The sequence below is a fragment of the Oncorhynchus mykiss genome, unplaced genomic scaffold, assembly GCF_013265735.2.
Source record: "Oncorhynchus mykiss isolate Arlee unplaced genomic scaffold, USDA_OmykA_1.1 un_scaffold_186, whole genome shotgun sequence".
Classification (NCBI taxonomy): Eukaryota; Metazoa; Chordata; class Actinopteri; order Salmoniformes; family Salmonidae; genus Oncorhynchus; species Oncorhynchus mykiss.
Window position 1 is genome coordinate 725001 of NW_023493673.1, and position 20882 is coordinate 745882.

General features: G+C 51.2%; 1 protein-coding gene across 2 annotated transcripts in view; it reads right to left on the bottom strand.

The window, feature by feature from the left end:
• The window catches only part of LOC110506208 (C-terminal-binding protein 2), an 87773-nt gene that overhangs the window by 27772 nt on the left and 39119 nt on the right, over window positions 1-20882 (bottom strand). For both annotated transcript variants that reach the window (XM_036972610.1, XM_036972611.1), the window contains exon 2: window positions 3681-3835. In XM_036972610.1, coding sequence (XP_036828505.1) covers window positions 3681-3835 — 155 coding nt within the window. The remainder of the gene's footprint in view (window positions 1-3680; window positions 3836-20882) is intronic.

Sequence of the window (20882 nt, forward strand, 5' to 3'; positions counted from 1 at the left end):
TCCTCCTCTCTACTCCCCCTCCTCCAGTCCCCCATCCCCTCCTCCTCCTCCCCTCCTCCTCCTCCTCTCCCCATCCCCTCCCTCTCTCCTCCTCCCCTCCTCCCCTCCCCTCCTCCTCTCCTCCTTCCCTCCTCCTCCTCCTCTCCCCCTCCTCCCCTCCTCCTCTCCCCCTCCTCCTCCTCTCCCCATCCCCTCCCTCTCTCCTCCTCCTCTCCTCCTCCTCCTCCCCTCCTCCTCCTCCTCTCCCCATCCCCTCCCTCTCTCCTCCTCCCCTCCTCCCCTCCCCTCCTCCTCTCCTCCTTCCCTCCTCCTCCTCCTCTCCCCCTCCTCCCCTCCTCCTCTCCCCCTCCTCCTCCTCTCCCCATCCCCTCCCTCTCTCCTCCTCCTCTCCCCCTCCTCCTCCCCTCCTCCTCCTCCTCTCCCCCTCCTCCTCCTCTCCCCCTCCTCCTCCTCTCCCCCTCCTCCTCCCCTCCTCCTCCTCCTCTCCCCATCCCCCACCAAGGTCTCTGAGATGAGATGGACTGAATCTTTATGCAGATTCTGTAGTCTTTTTCATACCCCATTGTCCTAAAGCACACACACACACACACACACACACACACACACACACACACACACACACACACACACACACACACACACACACACCACCCCCCTACACATCACCCATCACACACCAACCCCCCTACACACCACCCATCACACACCAACTCCCCTACACATCACCCATCACACACCAACCCCCCTACACATCACCCATCACACACCAACCCCCCTACACATCACCCATCACACACCAACCCCCTGCACATCACCCATCACACATCACCCCCCAAGATCTGGTATATTCTCGGCAGCCCTCTCTCTCTCTCTCTCTCTCTCTCTCTCTCTCTCTCTCTCTCTCTCTCTCTCTCTTTCTCTCCCTATCTCTCTCTCTCTCTCTCTCTCTCTCTGTCTCTCTCTCTCTGTCTCTCTCTCTCTCTCTGTCTCTCTCTCTCTCTCTCTCTCTGTCTCTCTCTCTCTCTCTCTCTCTCTCTCTCTCTCTCTCTTTCTCTCCCTATCTCTCTCTCTCTCTCTCTCTCTCTCTGTCTCTCTCTCTCTCTCTCTGTCTCTCTCTCTCTCTCTCTCTGTCTCTCTCTCTCTCTCTCTCTCTCTTTCTCTCTGTGTGTAAAGAGCTGATACACTATATCTAAAAAAAAGTATGTGGACACCTGACAGGTGTATAAAATCGAGCACGCAGCCATGGACACTGCTGAAGCTGGGGCCCCTTCTGACCACAATAGGGACCCAACCGTTTCCGACGGCGTCGCTCTGCCGCAATCTCCATAGACAAACATTGTCAGTAGAACGGCCTTACTGAAGAGCTCAGTGACTTTCAACGTGGCACCGTCATAGGATTCCACCTTTCCAACAAGTCAGTTTGTCAAATGTCTGCCCTGCTAGAGCTGCTCCAGTCAACTGTAAGTGATGTTATTGTGAATTTGAAACGTCTAGGAGCAACAACGGCCCAGCCCTGAAGTGGTAGGCCACACAAACTCACAGAACGGGACCGCCGAGTGCTGAAGTGTGTAGAGCATAAAAATCGTCTGTCCTCGGTTTCAACACTCACTACCGAGGTCCAAACTGCCTCTGGAAGCAACACTCACTACCGAGGTCCAAACTGCCTCTGGAAGCAACGTCAGCACAATAACTGTTTGTCGGGAGCTTCATGAAATGGGTTTCCATGGCTGTGCAGCCGCACACAAGCCTAAGATCACCATGCGCAATGCCAAGCGTCGGCTGGAGTGGTGTAAAGCTCACCGCCATTGGACTCTGGAGCAGAGGAAACGCGTTCTCTGGAGTGATGAATCACATCTCACCATCTGGCAGTCCGATGGACAAATCTGGGTTTGGCAGACGCCAGGAGAACGCTACCTGCCCCAATGCATAGTGCCAACTGTAAAGTTTGGTGGAGGAAGAATAATGGTCTGTTTTTCATGGTTCGGGCCCCTTAGTTCCAGGCAAGGAAAATCTTAACGCTACAGCATACAATGACATTCTAGATGATTCTGTACTTCCAACTTTGTGGCAACAGTTTGCAGAAGGCCCTTTCCTGTTTCAGCATGACAATGCCCCCCAGTGCACAAAGTGAGGTCCATACAGAAATGGTTTGTCGAGATCGGTGTGGAAGAACTTGACTGGCCTGCAGCCCTGACCTCAACCCAATCAAACACCTTTGGGTTGAATTGGAACCCCGACTGTGAGCCAGGCCTAATCGCCCAACATCAGTGCCCAACCTCACTAATGCTCTTGTGGCTGAATGGAAGCAAGTCCCCCTGCAGCAATGTCCCAACATCTAGTGGAAGGCCTTCCCAGAAGAATGGAGGCTGTTATAGCAGCAACATTCCAACATCTAGTGGAAAGCCTTCCCAGAAGAGTGGAGGCTGGTATAGCAGCAATGTTCCAACATCTAGTGGAAAGCCTTCCCAGAAGAGTGGATGCTGTTATAGCAGCAATGTTCCAACATCTAGTGGAAAGCCTTCCCAGAAGAGTGGAGGCTGTTATAGCAGCAATGTTCCAACATCTAGTGGAAAGCCTTCCCAGAAGAGTGGAGGCTGTTATAGCAGCAATGTTCCTACATCTAGTGGAAAGCCTTCCCAGAAGAGTGGAGGCTGTTATAGCAGCAATGTTCCAACATCTAGTGGAAAGCCTTCCCAGAAGAGTGGAGGCTGTTATAGCAGCAATGTTCCAACATCTAGTGGAAAGCCTTCCCAGAAGAGTGGAGGCTGTTATAGCAGCAATGTTCCTACATCTAGTGGAAAGCCTTCCCAGAAGAGTGGAGGCTGTTATAGCAGCAATGTTCCAACATCTAGTGGAAAGCCTTCCCAGAAGAGTGGAGGCTGTTATAGCAGCAATGTTCCAACATCTAGTGGAAAGCCTTCCCAGAAGAGTGGAGGCTGTTATAGCAGCAATGTTCCAACATCTAGTAGAAAGCCTTCCCAGAAGAGTGGAGGCTGTTATAGCAGCAAAGGGGGGGGACCAACTCCATATTAATGCCCATGATTTTAGAATGAGATATTCGACGAGCAGGTGTCCACATACTTTTGGTCATGTGGTGTATATTGAGAAACAAGAGAAGCCTCTCTCTCAGAATAATGGAAGTGAAATAGTAGGTACCATCACCCTGCACCAAGTGACATCACATCATCATGAGAACACTACTGTAACTGGCTGAGAAGACCATAAAGGACAACAGTGAAGTTTCACAAGTTAGCACCAGGAGAGAGGAGAGGAGAAGAGGGAGGGAAGAGAGGAGAGGAGAGGAGAGGAGAGGAGAGGAGAGGAGAGGAGAGGAGAGGAGAGAAAAGGGAAGGAGAAGAGAGGAGGGGAGAGGAGGAGACGAGAGAAGTGGAGAGGGAGAAGAGGGGAGGAAAGGAGATGAGATGAGAGGAGACGAGGGTGAAGGGGAGGAGATGAGATGAGCGGAGAGGATAGGAGAGTGGAGGGGAGGGTGGAGGGGAGGGGAGGAGAGAATAAGAGATTCAAGGAGAGGGGGAGGAGAGGAGGGGAAAGAAAGAAAGAAAATGGAGTGTGGGGCTGCTGTGTCGGCTGTCCATGTCGGCTGTCCGTGTCTGCTATCCAACTGCTCTTCAGCAAGGGTGTGAAAGAGTGTGTGTGTGTGTGTGTGTTAGTTACTCCACCTTCTCGTGTATCTCCTGTGTGGACTGTGCGTCACAGAAGGCGACGGTGGCCAGGTCTTTTAGGATGGGCATCTCCACGGTGCAGTCACGCCCGTCCAGCAGGGCCACTAAGGGGCGAGGGTGCATCGGCCCGTTCATGATCTGGGGCCGGATACCTGGAGAGAACACCGACAGGGGACAGAGGAAGAGAGGAGGGGTGAGAAACTGAAACCAGGATCCCATCTACAAGACACTTGTTCACTTCCAATACAGGAACATAACCCAAACCAGAACCAAACGTGAGGCAGCCCATTTACTGGTACCGTTCTGATACAGTCAGTCAGTGTCTCGTTTTGACTCATTGACGTCCCTACAGAGGTGAAGGAGAGGAGGAGAGGAGGAGAGGAGGAGAGGAGACAGACAGTGTATTGGATACTACTGGAGGTGAACATATGACTGAACAACTCCTGTCAACAACTCTTGGCCTGCCGATCATGAGGCGCTCCAAGATCTGATCAAGAATCAGCTTTTAATATTCAGCCTGGAATCAGTGAATTCACGTGTGTGTGTGCGCGTGCGTGCGTGTGTGCGCGTGCGTGCGTGCGTGTTGGCTAATGAGGTTGTAGAAGGTGGCAGTAGCAAGTCTGAGCTAACAACACAGCTGGATAAATCAATGCTCTGACAACTCTGGATTAGCATCCACAGTTTGATTTACAGTAATCTCTCTCTCTATCCTTCTCTCTCTCTCCTTCTCTCTCGCTCTCTCTCTCTCTCTCTCTCTCTCTCTCTCTCTCTGTCTCTTTCTCTCTCTCTCTCAAGGGGTTTTAGTGGCATGGGAAACATGTGTTAACATTGCCAAAGCAAGTGAAATAGATAATAAACAAAAATAAAAAATGAATAAGCATAAATATGGGTTGTATTTACAATGGTGTTTGTTCTTCACTGGTTGCCCTTTTCTTGTGGCAACAGGTCATAAATCTATGTGATGGCACACTGGAATAACACCTAATAGATCTGGGAGTTTATCAAAATTGGGTTTGTTTTCAATTTTTTTCATGAGCCAGGTCTGCCTAGGGTGGCCTTTCTGTTCGTTCCATTTCTGCCTTCTGTTGTCATGGTGATCAGTTAACGGGCTCGGCCGGGGTTCTAAATGCTCTTTATTTTCAGCGGCAGGCAGGCAACATCTGTGCCGGGAGTTAAGTGAGGAAACCGGTAGGCCTGAACAACCTTTCTGTTCAACAAAATAAGAAAAAAAAGGATATTTCCTTCACACATAGAATGACAATGTGACTCAGGTGACACAGACAGAGGGGTCTGTCAGGAAGGTATTGCCTGGGCTGTGTTCAGCTTCACACATAGAATGACAATGTGACTCAGGTGACACAGACAGAGGGGTCTGTAAGGAAGGTATTGCCTGGGCTGTGTTCAGCAGGACGGAACATTTTGGAACGTTCAGATAGAAATATGCTACGTAGAACAAACACGCATCTCTGACATTGTAGAATAAGGAATCACGTCAGTTCTATTTGTGGTATTTCTATTTTCTGCAAAGTCTGAGAACGTCTTCCTAATGAACACGGCCCTGTTCTGGCAGAATTGAGCTCACCTGAGATCAATTTTGAGTCTCAAGGCAAAGGGTCTGAATAATTATATAAATAAGGTATTTCTGTTTTTAATTTTGAATAGATTTGAAAAAATGTCTAAACCTGTTTTCGCTTTGTCATCCTGGGGTATTGTGATGTCATCCTGGGGTATTGTGATGTCATTATGGGGTATTGTGATGTCATCCTGGGGTATTGTGATGTCATTATGAGGTATTGTGATGTCATCCTGGGGTATTGTGATGTCATTATGAGATATTGTGTGTAGATTAATGAGGAAAAAAATTAATTTACTCCATTTTAGAATAAGGCCGTAAGGTAACAAAATGTGGAAACAGTCAAGGGGTCTGAATATTTTCTGAATGCACTGTATAACCCTGTTCACACTGCACTCCCTCTGGCTGCCTCTGAGCCTCACACATTAATAATGACACAACAGGAGACCTCCATGTAAACACTTTTTCAACAGCACACCAGGCAGATTAGTTTACTTCAAACTCCCCTTTAGATCTGATTAGTTTACTTCAAACTCCCCTATAGATCTGATTAGTTTACTTCAAACTCCCCTATAGATCTCAGATTAGTTTACTTCAAACTCCCCTATAGATCTCAGATTAGTTTACTTCAAACTCCCCTATAGATCTCAGATTAGTTAACTTCAAACTCCCCTATAGATCTGATTAGTTTACTTCAAACTCCCCTATAGATCTCAGATTAGTTTACTTCAAACTCCCCTATAGATCTCAGATTAGTTTACTTCAAACTCCCCTATAGATCTCAGATTAGTTAACTTCAAACTCCCCTATAGATCTGATTAGTTAACTTCAAACTCCCCTATAGATCTCAGATTAGTTTACTTCAAACTCCCCTATAGATCTCAGATTAGTTAACTTCAAACTCCCCTATAGATCTGATTAGTTAACTTCAAACTCCCCTATAGATCTGATTAGTTTACTTCAAACTCCCCTATAGATCTCAGATTAGTTTACTTCAAACTCCCCTTTAGATCTGATTAGTTTACTTCAAACTCCCCTATAGATCTGATTAGTTTACTTCAAACTCCCCTATAGATCTGATTAGTTTACTTCAAACTCCCCTGAAGATCTCTCAAACAGACCACTCCTAAAGTCATCACCTACTATCACACCAATATCATAGATAGACCAAGTGGTAGCTCTTCTCATGCTGTGACGGACGGACGGACGGACGGGGGGGTAGTTTGTGGGGTGTAAGGAGAGAGTAGGGGGTAGTCTGTCTGTCTGTCTGTCTGTCTGTCTGTCTGTCTGCCTGGCTGCCTGCCTGCCTGTCTGTCTGTCTGTCTGTCTGTCTCTAGTAGTCCTGAGTGTTTCTACAGACAGACTCAGTAACACCAGAGACAAGAGGAGATAAATGGATCAAACAGCAGAGTTTAAACAACCACATTGTCAGACTACCCAGTCATGAAGAAAAACCCTGAGATCATCACCCCTTCCCTCCCCCTTCTCTCTCTCCCCCCTTCTCTCTCTCCACCCTTTCTCTCTCACCCTCCCTCCAACTCCTCTGTCCCCACCTCCTCCTCCTCCTTCGCCCCCTCCACCTCCTCCTTCCCCTCCTCCTCACCCCCTTCTCTCTCCCTCCCTCCACCTCCTCTGTCCCCACCTCCTCCTTCCCCCCTCCAACCCCCTCCACCTCCTCCTCCTCTTTCCCCCCCTCCAACCCCCTCCTCCTCCTCCCCCCCTCCACCTCCTCCTCCTCTTTCCCTCCTCCAACCCCCTCCCCCCCCCTCCCCCCCTCCACCTCCTCCTCCTCCAACCCCCTTCTCTCTCTCCCTCCCTCCCTCCACCTCCTCCTTCCCCCTCCTCCTCCTCCTCATCCCCCCTTCTCTCTCTACCTCCCTCCCTCCCACATGCCACATTTTATCAGCTATCCAGAAGAGAGAACAGGAAGCGTGCTCCTTGCCTGGAAAATGTTGCCTCCACATTCTTCTGCTCAATAACTACACAGAGCTGCCAAATAAAGGAGGGAAAAACAGAGGAAGACTTTCTGCAGGGGAGTATCGCCCTCTTCCTCTCCTCCTCTCGTCTCCCCCTCCCCCTGCTAGAGTGTTGTCCTTTCCTGATTGTGTCCAGGGAGTATCGCCCTCTTCCTCTCCTTCTCCTCCTCCTCTCGTCTCACCCTCCCCCTGCTAGAGTGTTGTCCTTTCCCGATTGTGACCAGGGGAGTATCGCCCTCTTCCTCTCCTTCTCCTCCTCCTCTCGTCTCACCCTCCCCCTGCTAGAGTGTTGTCCTTTCCCGATTGTGACCAGGGGAGTATCGCCCTCTTCCCCTCCTCCTCCTCCTCCTCTCGTCTCACCCTCCCCTTGCTAGAGTGTTGTCCTCTGCCTGCCTGCCAGCCTGCCAGCCTGCCTGCCTGTCTGCCTGCCTGCCTGCCTGCCAACCAACCCCCGGCAGCACCATCTTTACACAGCCGTCCCTTTGAGCAGGGAGAGACTAGCTCTATGTCCACACACTCCACACTCACACACTCCACACTCCGCAGGCACACTCCACACACTCACACACTCCACACTCCACAGGCACACTACACACTCCACACTCACACACTCCACACTCCACAGGCACACTCACACACTCACACACTCCGCAGGCACACTACACACTCCACACTCACACACTCCACACTCCGCAGGCACACTCCACACACTCACACACTCCACACTTCCACACTCACACACTCCACACTCACACACTCACACACTCCACACTCACACACTCACACTCCACACTCACACACTCCGCAGGCACACTACACACTCCACACTCACACACTCACACACTCACACACTCTACACTCCCACACTCACACACTCCCACACTCACACACTCCACACAGTGAAAGAGCCACGGCGAGCAGCTTGGCGATCTGATGATCAGCAGGTCAGAGACAAACGCTTTAGTCCTTTTATGATCTCCTAGGAAGAAAACCGTTCTCTGCTGCGAGTGACTGGAACCAGCGTTTAACAGTAGAGACTGGCAGAACGGGTGTTGTATGTGGAGGATGAGGGCTGTAGTAGAGACTGGCAGAACGGGTGTTGTGTGTGGAGGATGAGGGCTGTAGTAGAGACTGGCAGAACGGGTGTTGTGTGTGGAGGATGAGGGCTGTAGTAGAGACTGGCAGAACGGGTGTTGTGGAGGATGAGGGCTGTAGTAGAGACTGGCAGAACGGGTGCTGTGTGTGGAGGATGAGGGCTGTAGTAGAGACTGGCAGAACGGGTGTTGTGTGTGGAGGATGAGGGCTGTAGTAGAGACTGGCAGAACGGGTGTTGTGTGTGGAGGATGAGGGCTGTAGTAGAGACTGGCAGAACGGGTGTTGTGTGTGGAGGATGAGGGCTGTAGTAGAGACTGGCAGAACGGGTGTTGTATGTGGAGGATGAGGGCTGTAGTAGAGACTGGCAGAACGGGTGCTGTGTGTGTGGAGGATGAGGGCTGTAGTAGAGACTGGCAGAACGGGTGTTGTGTGTGGAGGATGAGGGCTGTAGTAGAGACTGGCAGAACGGGTGTTGTGTGTGGAGGATGAGGGCTGTAGTAGAGACTGGCAGAACGGGTGTTGTATGTGGAGGATGAGGGCTGTAGTAGAGACTGGCAGAACGGGTGTTGTGTGTGGAGGATGAGGGCTGTAGTAGAGACTGGCAGAACGGGTGTTGTGGAGGATGAGGGCTGTAGTAGAGACTGGCAGAAAGGGTGTTGTGTGTGTGGAGGATGAGGGCTGTAGTAGAGACTGGCAGAAAGGGTGTTGTGTGTGGAGGATGAGGGCTGTAGTAGAGACTGGCAGAACGGGTGTTGTATGTGGAGGATGAGGGCTGTAGTAGAGACTGGCAGAACGGGTGTTGTGTGTGGAGGATGAGGGCTGTAGTAGAGACTGGCAGAACGGGTGCTGTGTGTGTGGAGGATGAGGGCTGTAGTAGAGACTGGCAGAACGGGTGCTGTGTGTGTGGAGGATGAGGGCTGTAGTAGAGACTGGCAGAACGGGTGTTGTGTGTGTGGAGGATGAGGGCTGTAGTAGAGACTGGCAGAACGGGTGTTGTGTGTGGAGGATGAGGGCTGTAGTAGAGACTGGCAGAACGGGTGTTGTGTGTGGAGGATGAGGGCTGTAGTAGAGACTGGCAGAACGGGTGCTGTGTGTGTGGAGGATGAGGGCTGTAGTAGAGACTGGCAGAACGGGTGCTGTGTGTGTGGAGGATGAGGGCTGCAGTAGAGACTGGCAGAACGGGTGTTGTATGTGGAGAATGAGGGCTGTAGTAGAGACTGGCAGAACGGGTGTTGTGTGTGGAGGATGAGGGCTGTAGTAGAGACTGGCAGAACGGGTGTTGTGTGTGGAGGATGAGGGCTGTAGTAGAGACTGGCAGAACGGGTGCTGTGTGTGTGGAGGATGAGGGCTGTAGTAGAGACTGGCAGAACGGGTGCTGTGTGTGTGGAGGATGAGGGCTGTAGTAGAGACTGGCAGAACGGGTGTTGTGGAGGATGAGGGCTGTAGTAGAGACTGGCAGAACGGGTGTTGTGGAGGATGAGGGCTGTAGTAGAGACTGGCAGAACGGGTGTTGTGGAGGATGAGGGCTATGGTAGAGACTGGCAGAACGGGTGTTGTGGAGGATGAGGGCTGTAGTAGAGACTGGCAGAACGGGTGTTGTATGTGGAGGATGAGGGCTGTAGTAGAGACTGGCAGAACGGGTGTTGTGTGTGGAGGATCAGGGCTGTAGTAGAGACTGGCAGAACGGGTGTTGTATGTGGAGGATGAGGGCTGTAGTAGAGACTGGCAGAACGGGTGTTGTGTGTGGAGGATGAGGGCTGTAGTAGAGACTGGCAGAATGGTTGTTGTGGGTGTAGGATGAGGGCTGTAGTAGAGACTGGCAGAACGGGTGTTGTGGAGGATGAGGGCTGTAGTAGAGACTGGCAGAAAGGTTGTTGTGGGTGTAGGATGAGGGCTGCAGTAGAGACTGGCAGAACGGGTGTTGTATGTGGAGGATGAGGGCTGTAGTAGAGACTGGCAGAACGGGTGTTGTGTGTGTGGAGGATGAGGCCTGCAGTAGAGACTGGCAGAACGGGTGTTGTGTGTGGAGGATGAGGGCTGTAGTAGAGACTGGCAGAACGGGTGTTGTGTGTGGAGGATGAGGGCTGTAGTAGAGACTGGCAGAACGGGTGTTGTGTGTGGAGGATGAGGGCTGTAGTAGAGACTGGCAGAACGGGTGTTGTGTGTGGAGGATGAGGCCTGCAGTAGAGACTGGCAGAACGGGTGTTGTGTGTGGAGGATGAGGGCTGTAGTAGAGACTGGCAGAACGGGTGTTGTGTATGAGGATGAGGGCTGCAGTAGATATCTCAGATAGGGGGGGAGTGAGGCCTAAGAGGGTTTTATAAATAAACATCAACCAGTGGGTCTTGCGACGGGGAAACAGAGATGACCAGTTTACAGAGGAGTATAGAGTGCAGTGATGTGTCCTATGAGGAGCATTGGTGGTAAATCTGATGGCCGAATGGTAAAGAACATCTAGCCGCTCGAGAGCACCCTTACCTGCCGATCTATAAATTACATCTCTGTAATCTAGCATGGGTAGGATTGTCATCTGAATCAGGGTTAGTTTGGCAGCTGGGGTGAAAGAGGAGCGATTTACGATGGAGGAAACCAAGTCTCGATTTAACTTTAGCCTGCAGCTTTGATGTGCTGATGTGCTGAGAGAAGGACAGTGTACCATCTAGCCATACTCCCAAGTACTTGTATGAGGTGACTACCTCAAGCTCTAAACCCTCAGAGGTAGTAATCACACCTGTGGGAAGAGGGGCATTCTTCTTACCAAACCACATGACCTTTGTTTTGGAGGTGTTCAGAACAAGGTTAAGGGCAGAGAAAGCTTGTTGGACACTAAAAAAGCTTTGTTGTAGAGCGATTAACACAAAAACCGGGCAGGGGCCAGCTGAGTATAAGACATCTGCATATAAATGGATGAGAGAGCTTCCTCCTGCCTGAGCTATGTTGTTGATGTAAATTGAGAAGAGCGTGGGGCCTAGGATCGAGCCTTAGGGTACTCCCTTGGTGGCTGAGACAGCAGATATTCTGACTTTACATACTGCACTCTTTGAGAGAGGTAGTTAGCAAACCAGCCCAAAGACCCCTCAGAGACACCAATACTCCTTAGCCGGCCCACAAGAATGAAATGGTCTACCGTATCAAAAGCTTTGGCCAAGTCATTAAAAACAGCAGCGCAACTTTCTGTCCAAAAATGATGCAGAAAAATGTATCCATGCTTTTGTCACTTCTAGGTTAGACTACTGCAATGCTCTACTTTCTGGCTACCCGGATAAAGCCCTAAATAAACTTCAGTTCTAAATACGGCTGCTAGAATCCTGACTAGAACCAAAAAATGTGATCATATTACTCCAGTGCTAGCCTCCCTACACTGGCTTCCTGTCAAGGCAAGGGCTGATTTCAAGGTTTTACTGCTAACCTACAAAGCATTACATGGGCTTGCTCCTACCTATCTCTCTGATTTGGTCCTGCCGTACATACCTACACGTACGCTACGGTCACAAGACGCAGGCCTCCTAATTGTCCCTAGAATTTCTAAGCAAACAACTGGAGGCAGGGCTTTCTCCTATAGAGCTCCATTTTTATGGAATGGTCTGCCTACCCATGTCAGAGACGCAAACTCGGTCTCAACCTTTAAGTCTCTACTGAAGACTCATCTCTTCAGTGGGTCATATGATTGAGTGTAGTCTGGCCCAGGAGTGGGAAGGTGAACGGAAAGGCTCTGGAGCAACGAACCGCCCTTGCTGTCTCTGCCTGGCCGGTTCCCCTCTTTCCACTGGGATTCTCTGCCTCTAACCCTATTACAGGGGCTGAGTCACTGGCTTACTGGGGCTCTCTCATACCGTCCCTGGAGGGGGTGCGTCACTGGAGTGGGTTGAGTCACTGATGTGATCTTCCTGTCTGGGTTGGCGCCCCCCCTTGGGTTGTGCCGTGGCGGAGATCTTTGTGGGCTATACTCGGCCTTGTCTCAGGATGGTAAGTTGGTGGTTGAAGATATCCCTCTAGTGGTGTGGGGGCTGTGCTTTGGCAAAGTGGGTGGGGTTATATCCTTCCTGTTTGGCCCTGTCCGGGGGTGTCCTCGGATGGGGCCACAGTGTCTCCTGACCCCTCCTGTCTCAGCCTCCAGTATTTATGCTGCAGTAGTTTATGTGTCGGGGGGCTAGGGTCAGTCTGTTATATCTGGAGTACTTATCCTGTCCTATTCGGTGTCCTGTGTGAATTTAAGTGTGTTCTCTCTAATTCTCTCTTTCTCTCTTTCTTTCTCTCTCTCGGAGGACCTGAGCCCTAGGACCATGCCTCAGGACTACCTGACATGATGACTCCTTGCTGTCTCCAGTCCACCTGACCGTGCTGCTGCTCCAGTTTCAACTGTTCTGCCTGTGATTATTATTATTTGACCATGCTGGTCATTTATGAACATTTGAACATCTTGGCCATGTTCTGTTATAATCTCCACCCGGCACAGCCAGAAGAGGACTGGCCACCCCACATAGCCTGGTTCCTCTCTAGGTTTCTTCCTAGGTTTTGCCTTTCTAGGGAGTTTGTCCTAGCCACCGTGCTTCTACACCTGCATTGCTTGCTGTTTGGGGTTTTAGGCTGGGTTTCTGTACAGCACTTTGAGATATCAGCTGATGTACGAAGGGCTATATAAATACATTTGATTTTGATTTGATTTCTGCCAGAATCCCAGAGGACTCGTAAGATCCCTTTTTGTTGGATTTACTCATAATATGATTAAATATGAAGTGATGTCACGCAGATATTTAGTAAACCCAACATATTGGTGTCTCACAAACCTTTCATGTTTAACACCGATTCATATATTTTATCATTTGTCATTGTAACCCACTTTGGCAGGCAATGTGGAGCCGAGTGCTCGCAGTTCTGCAGGTGGGTGAGAGGAGGAGGGAGAGGAGGGGATAAGAGAGACAAGGAGAAAAGTGAGAGGAGGAGGGAGAGGAGGGGATAAGAGAGACAAGGAGAGAAGTGAGAGGAGGAGGGAGAGGAGGGGATAAGAGAGACAAGGAGAGAAGTGAGAGGAGAGGAGGAGGGAGAGGAGGGGATAAGAGAGACAAGGAGAGAAGTGAGAGGAGGAGGGAGAGGAGGGGATAAGAGAGACAAGGAGAGAAGTGAGAGGAGAGGAGGAGGGAGAGGAGGGGATAAGAGAGACAAGGAGAGAAGCGAGAGGAGAGGATAAGAGAGACAAGGAGAGAAGTGAGAGGAGAGGAGGAGGAGGAGGAAGAGGAGGGGATAAGAGAGACAAAAAGAGAAGTGAGAGGAGAGGAGGAGGGAGAGGAGGGGATAAGAGAGACAAGGAGAGAAGCGAGAGGAGAGGAGGAGGGAGAGGAGGGGATAAGAGAGACAAGGAGAGAAGTGAGAGGAGAGGAGGAGGAGGAGGAAGAGGAGGGGATAAGAGAGACAAGGAGAAAAGTGAGAGGAGGAGGGAGAGGAGGGAGAGGAGGGGATAAGAGAGACAAGGAGAGAAGTGAGAGGAGGAGGGAGAGGAGGGGATAAGAGAGACAAAAAGAGAAGTGAGAGGAGAGGAGGAGGGAGAGGAGGGGATAAGAGAGACAAGGAGAGAAGTGAGAGGAGAGGAGGAGGAGGAGGAAGAGGAGGGGATAAGAGAGACAAGGAGAAAAGTGAGAGGAGGAGGGAGAGGAGGGGATAAGAGAGACAAGGAGAGAAGTGAGAGGAGGAGGGAGAGGAGGGGATAAGAGAGACAAAAAGAGAAGTGAGAGGAGAGGAGGAGGGAGAGGAGGGGATAAGAGAGACAAGGAGAGAAGTGAGAGGAGAGGAGGAGGAGGAGGAAGAGGAGGGGATAAGAGAGACAAGGAGAGAAGTGAGAGTAGAGAAGATGAGAAGGGGAAGAAGATATTAGAAATGAGGAGAGGAGGAGAGAATGGAAGAGAGGGGGGAGAAGAGAGGGAGAGACAAGGAGAGGAGAGCGAGAGGAGAGAAGGGAAGAGAGGAGGGCAAAGAGAGGAGAGGAGAGGAGAGCGAGAGGAGGAGAGAAGGGAAGAGAGGGGGAGAAGAGAGGGAGAGACGAGGAGAGGAGAGAAGGAGGATGTGCATGATCTGTCCTCACATGTTGGTGTTCTTTAAGAGGGTGAATAAACAGTACTGAAAACAGATTGGCACAGCGGGTCCTCTCTGACAGGAGGGAGAGGGGGAGGGGGAAGAGGAGAGACAGACTCTGGTACTCAGGGCTACATCTGTTCCTCATAAGCAATGAGACACACGAGCGCTGACACACAGGCTCAAATATGTGCATTTGTAAAACACACATCTCATCAGATGTCCTCATGTTACACACACATAAACAAGATGTCAAACAAACCTTCTGACAGGAGCTGTGGAAAGAGACACTGTCTGTGACCTACTGCATTATACTGTAAGCCCGTTGTACGCTGGGCCCATGGGCCCTGGTCATACTGTCAGCCCGTTGTACGCTGGGCCCATGGGCCCTGGTCATACTGTCAGCCCGTTGTACGCTGGGCCCTTGGACCCTGGTCATACTGTAAGCCCGTTATACGCTGGGCCCTGGTCATACTGTCAGCCCGTTACACGCTGGGCCCATGGGCCCTGGTCATACTGTCAGCCCGTTACACGCTGGGCCCATGGGCCCTGGTCATACTGTCAGCCCGTTATACGCTGGGCCCATGGGCCCTGGTCATACTGTCAGCCCGTTATACGCTGGGCCCATGGGCCCTGGTCATACTGTAAGCCCGTTATACGCTGGGCCCTTGGGCCCTGGTCATACTGTCAGCCCGTTATACACTGGGCCCATGGGCCCTGGTCATACTGTCAGCCCGTTATACGCTGGGCCCATGGGCCCTGGTCATACTGTCAGCCCGTTACACGCTGGGCCCATGGGCCCTGGTCCAAAGTAGTGCTCTATACAGGACATAGGGTCCCATTAGGACCACAGTACTGAGAGAACATAGGCTGAGCAGTGAAGTGACGCCCTCTTTTTCCTCGTAAAGCACTTAAAGGGATTTAACAGTGAGTGTGTGTGTGTGTGTGTGTGTGTGTGTGTGTGTGTGTGTGTGGATTTAACACTGAGTGGTAGAGCAGAGATTGTTCACCTACAACCTATGACCTGCTTTAGATGTCAGGCTATATACAAACACATGGAGACGCACAGGGAGACGCACACATACGACTCCAGGAGGAGGGAGGGACGGTTGCCGAGGAAGTCCTGGTTGCCAAGGGCGTGGAGCGGTGGGGGATCCCGTTTCACCAGAGAGAGGAGAGGTGAGGCTAGGAGGCGTGTCCAGGGAGAATACGGGTGCCAGTTCATGGCTACTGAACCATCTGGCTAGGGTGTAGTTTCACTTACAGTATATGTCTAATACATCTCCTCTCCTCTTCCCCTCCTCCCCCATCCTCTCCCTTCCTCCTGTCCTCTCCCCCTCCTCCTCCTCTCCCCCATCCCATCCCCTCACCTTCTCCCCCAACCCCTCCTCCTCACCTCTCCCTCTACTCCTCCTCTACCCTCCTCTCCTCTCCCCTCATCTCCTCTACCCTCCTCTCCCCTCATCTCCTCTCTTCACCCCACCTCTCCCCTCCCCTCTCCTCCTCCTCTCCTCCTCCTCCCCTCCTCCTCTCCCATCCTCTCCTCCTCCTCCCCTCTTCCTCTCCTCCTCCTCTCCCATCCTCTCCTCCTCCTCTCCCATCCTCTCCTCCTCCTCCACCCCTCCTCTACCATTCTCTCCTCCTCCTCTCCCATCCTCTCCTTCTCTACCCAGACCTTAACAGTTTCTTTACTAGAGGACAAAAACCTCTCTCTATACTTCCCGAACTGACTGAATACACAATACATGTATATTGATAATATCATCTAATGTAAAGTTTGTCATTCAGAGCAACAGAGTCCAGGCTACAATCAGTCTGTCATTCAGAGCATCAGAGCATCCAGGCTACAAACAGTTTGTCATTCAGAGCATCAGAGCATCCAGGCTACAAACAGTCTATCATTCAGAGCAACAGAGTCCAGGCTACAAACAGTCTGTCATTCAGTCTGTTCTCTTCCTGCTGAAAATTGATGAATAAATTATTGCATTGGAGCTACTAGTGTCTCTGTGACCTGGAGCCATGTTCTACTAACTGAACTACAGAGGACCATGTTCTACTAACTGAACTACAGAGGACCATGTTCTACTAACTGAACTACAGAGGACCATGTTCTACTAACTGAACTACAGAGGACCATGTTCTACTAACTGAACTACAGAGGACCATGTTCTACTAACTGAACTACAGAGGACCATGTTCTACTAACTGACCTACAGAGGACCATGTTCTACTAACTGAACTACAGAGGAGCATGTTCTAATAACTGAACTACAGAGGACCGTGTTCTACTAACTGAACTACAGAGGAGCATGTTCTAATAACTGAACTACAGAGGACCGTGTTCTACTAACTGAACTACAGAGGAGCATGTTCTAATAACTGAACTACAGAGGACCGTGTTCTACTAACTGAACTACAGAGGACCATGTTCTACTAACTGAACTACAGAGGACCATGTTCTACTAACTGAGCTACAGAGGACCGTGTTCTACTAACTGAGCTACAGAGGACCATGTTCTACTAACTGAACTACAGAGGACCATGTTCTACTAACTGAACTACAGAGGACCTGGAGTCATTCTCCATCTCTGTTGTAGCTAACTGCTTCACGCTGGTCACAGCAGAGATTTGCAATCTGGAAAATTAGACGCCAGTAGTCAGCGGTGTTTTGGACATTCCTGGTGAGAGGATAATAGTGTTGAGAGGTCTGAGAAGGGTGAAGGGGGAGAGGGGTGAGAGAAATGGTACATGGGGCGAGGTAGAGAGGGAGGGAGGAGAAAGACAGAGAGAGAGGAGGGAGGAAGGAAAGAAGGAAGGAAGGAAGGAAGGAAGGAAGGAAGGAAGGAAGGAAGGAAGGAAGGAAGGAAGGAAGGAAGGAAGGAAGGAAGGAAGGAAGGAAGGAGAGAACCAGCTGTACTGGGTTGTACAGCAGCCAAGATAAACAGACCTACAGGCAGGGAGAGACACACCTCCACCGTGGCCCCCTCAGCAGCCAGATAACAACCCTGAATCAACAATCTCCACATTGTTCCCTCTTCCTCTCCTCCCTCCATCCCTCCCTCCTACATCAGGCGGGATGGAAATTCAGTCAGTGTTTCTGCTGTAGATATTTAAATGTGGCGCTGCGCCAAAGCCAAAATAACAATCCACATTTACTTTTCTTCTGCAAAGAAAACTAGCAATGAGCAGAAAAGCTAGACATCCCTATAGTAACAGTCTGTTGACTCAGCTAGTCATCCCCATAGTAACAGTCTGTTGACTCAGCTAGTCATCCCCATAGTAACAGTCTATCTATTGACCTAGCTAGTCATCCCCATAGTAACAGTCTATCTATTGACCTAGCTAGTCATCCCCATAGTAACAGTCTATCTATTGACCTAGCTAGTCATCCCCATAGTAACAGTCTATCTATTGACCTAGCTAATCATCCCCATAGTAACAGTCTATCTATTGACCTAGAGGAAGAGGAGGGCCAGCTGCAGGGTACCAGGTGGGCTACCAGGTGCGCTCCAGATGTGAGGTCTCATGGGGAGGGAGTAACCTCCCTAACACCCAACACCCAACACCGGGTAACACCCCCAACACCAGGTAACCTCCCTAACACCCAACACCAGGTAACCTCCCTAACGCCCAACACCGGGTAACCTCCCTAACACCCAACACCCAACACCAGGTAACCTCCCTAACACCCAACACCCAACACCGGGTAACCTCCCTAACGCCCAACACCGGGTAACCTCCCTAACACCCAACACCCAACACCGGGTAACCTCCCCAACACCCAACACCGGGTAACCTCCCTAATACCCAACACCCAACACCAGGTAACCTCCCTAACACCCAACACCCAACACCGGGTAACCTCCCTAACGCCCAACACCGGGTAACCTCCCTAACACCCAACACCCAACACCGGGTAACCTCCCTAACGCCCAACACCGGGTAACCTCCCTAACACCCAACACCCAACACCGGGTAACCTCCCCAACACCCAACACCGGGTAACCTCCCTAATACCCAACACCCAACACCAGGTAACCTCCCTAATACCCAACACCGGGTAACCTCCCTAATAACCAACACCAGGTAACCTCCCTAATACCCGACACCAGGTAACCCCTCCAACACCAGGTAACCTCACTAATACCCGACACCAGGTAAGCTCCCTAACACCCAACACCAGGTAAGCTCCCTAACACCCAACACACACACACACACACACACACACACATCCTTTACGACAAGCCGCACAGATTAACAGATTAACTCCTCAACAGAGATATATCCCATGAGCCTTTGCAGCACTGCCCTGGGTCCAAGGCATAACCCTTCCTCCATTCCTCCTCCTCTCAGAGCCCCCCCAGCTGCAGGGTACCAGGTGGGCTACCAGGTGCGCTCCAGATGTGAGGTCTCATGGGGAGGGAGTAACCTCCCTAACACCCAACACCCAACACCGGGTAACACCCCCAACACCAGGTAACCTCCCTAACACCCAACACCAGGTAACCTCCCTAACGCCCAACACCGGGTAACCTCCCTAACACCCAACACCCAACACCAGGTAACCTCCCTAACACCCAACACCCAACACCGGGTAACCTCCCTAACGCCCAACACCGGGTAACCTCCCTAACACCCAACACCCAACACCGGGTAACCTCCCCAACACCCAACACCGGGTAACCTCCCTAATACCCAACACCCAACACCAGGTAACCTCCCTAACACCCAACACCCAACACCGGGTAACCTCCCTAACGCCCAACACCGGGTAACCTCCCTAACACCCAACACCCAACACCGGGTAACCTCCCTAACGCCCAACACCGGGTAACCTCCCTAACACCCAACACCCAACACCGGGTAACCTCCCCAACACCCAACACCGGGTAACCTCCCTAATACCCAACACCCAACACCAGGTAACCTCCCTAATACCCAACACCGGGTAACCTCCCTAATAACCAACACCAGGTAACCTCCCTAATACCCGACACCAGGTAACCCCTCCAACACCAGGTAACCTCACTAATACCCGACACCAGGTAAGCTCCCTAACACCCAACACCAGGTAAGCTCCCTAACACCCAACACACACACACACACACACACACACACACACACACACACACACACACACACACACACACACACACACACATCCTTTACGACAAGCCGCACAGATTAACAGATTAACTCCTCAACAGAGATATATCCCATGAGCCTTTGCAGCACTGCCCTGGGTCCAAGGCATAACCCTTCCTCCATTCCTCCTCCTCTCAGAGCCCCCCCAGCTGCAGGGTACCAGGTGGGCTACCAGGTGCGCTCCAGATGTGAGGTCTCATGGGGAGGGAGTAACCTCCCTAACACCCAACACCCAACACCGGGTAACACCCCCAACACCAGGTAACCTCCCTAACGCCCAACACCGGGTAACCTCCCTAACACCCAACACCCAACACCGGGTAACCTCCCTAACACCCAACACCGGGTAACCTCCCTAACACCCAACACCGGATAACCTCCCTAACACCCAACACCAGGTAACCTCCCTAACGCCCAACACCGGGTAACCTCCCTAACACCCAACACCGGATAACCTCCCTAACACCCAACACCAGGTAACCTCCCTAACACCCAACACCGGATAACCTCCCTAACACCCAACACCGGATAACCTCCCTAACACCCAACACCAGGTAAGCTCCCTAACACCCAACACCAGGTAACCTCCCTAATAACCAACACCAGGTAACCTCCCTAATACCCGACACCAGGTAACCCCTCCAACACCAGGTAACCTCACTAATACCCGACACCAGGTAAGCTCCCTAACACCCAACACCAGGTAAGCTCCCTAACACCCAACACCAGCTAATCCCCCCCAACACCAGGTAACCTCCCTAATACCCGACACCAGGTAACCCCTCCAACAACAGGTAACCCCCAAACACCAGGTAACCTCACTAATACCCGACACCAGGTAAGCTCCCTAACACCCAACACCAGTTAACCTCCCTAATACCCCACACCAGGTAAACTCCCTAATTCTCCACACCAGGTAATTTCACTAATACACAACAGCAGGTAACCTCCCTAATACCCCACACCAGGTAAACTCCCTAATTCTCCACACCAGGTAATTTCACTAATACACAACAGCAGGTAACCTCCCTAATACCCAACACCAGGTAACCTCCCTAATACCCAACACCAGGTAATCTCCCTAATACCCAACACAAGGTAACCTCCCTAACACCCCACACCAGGTAACCTCACTAATACCCAACACCAGGTAACCTCCCTAACACCCAACACCAGGTAACCCCCCTAATTCCCAACACCAGGTAACGTCCCTAACACCTAACACCAGCTAACCCCACCAACACCAGGTAACCTCCCTAATACCCAACACCAGGTAACCTCCCTAATACCCCACACCAGGTAACCTCTCTAATACCCCACACCAGGTAACCTCCCTAACACCCA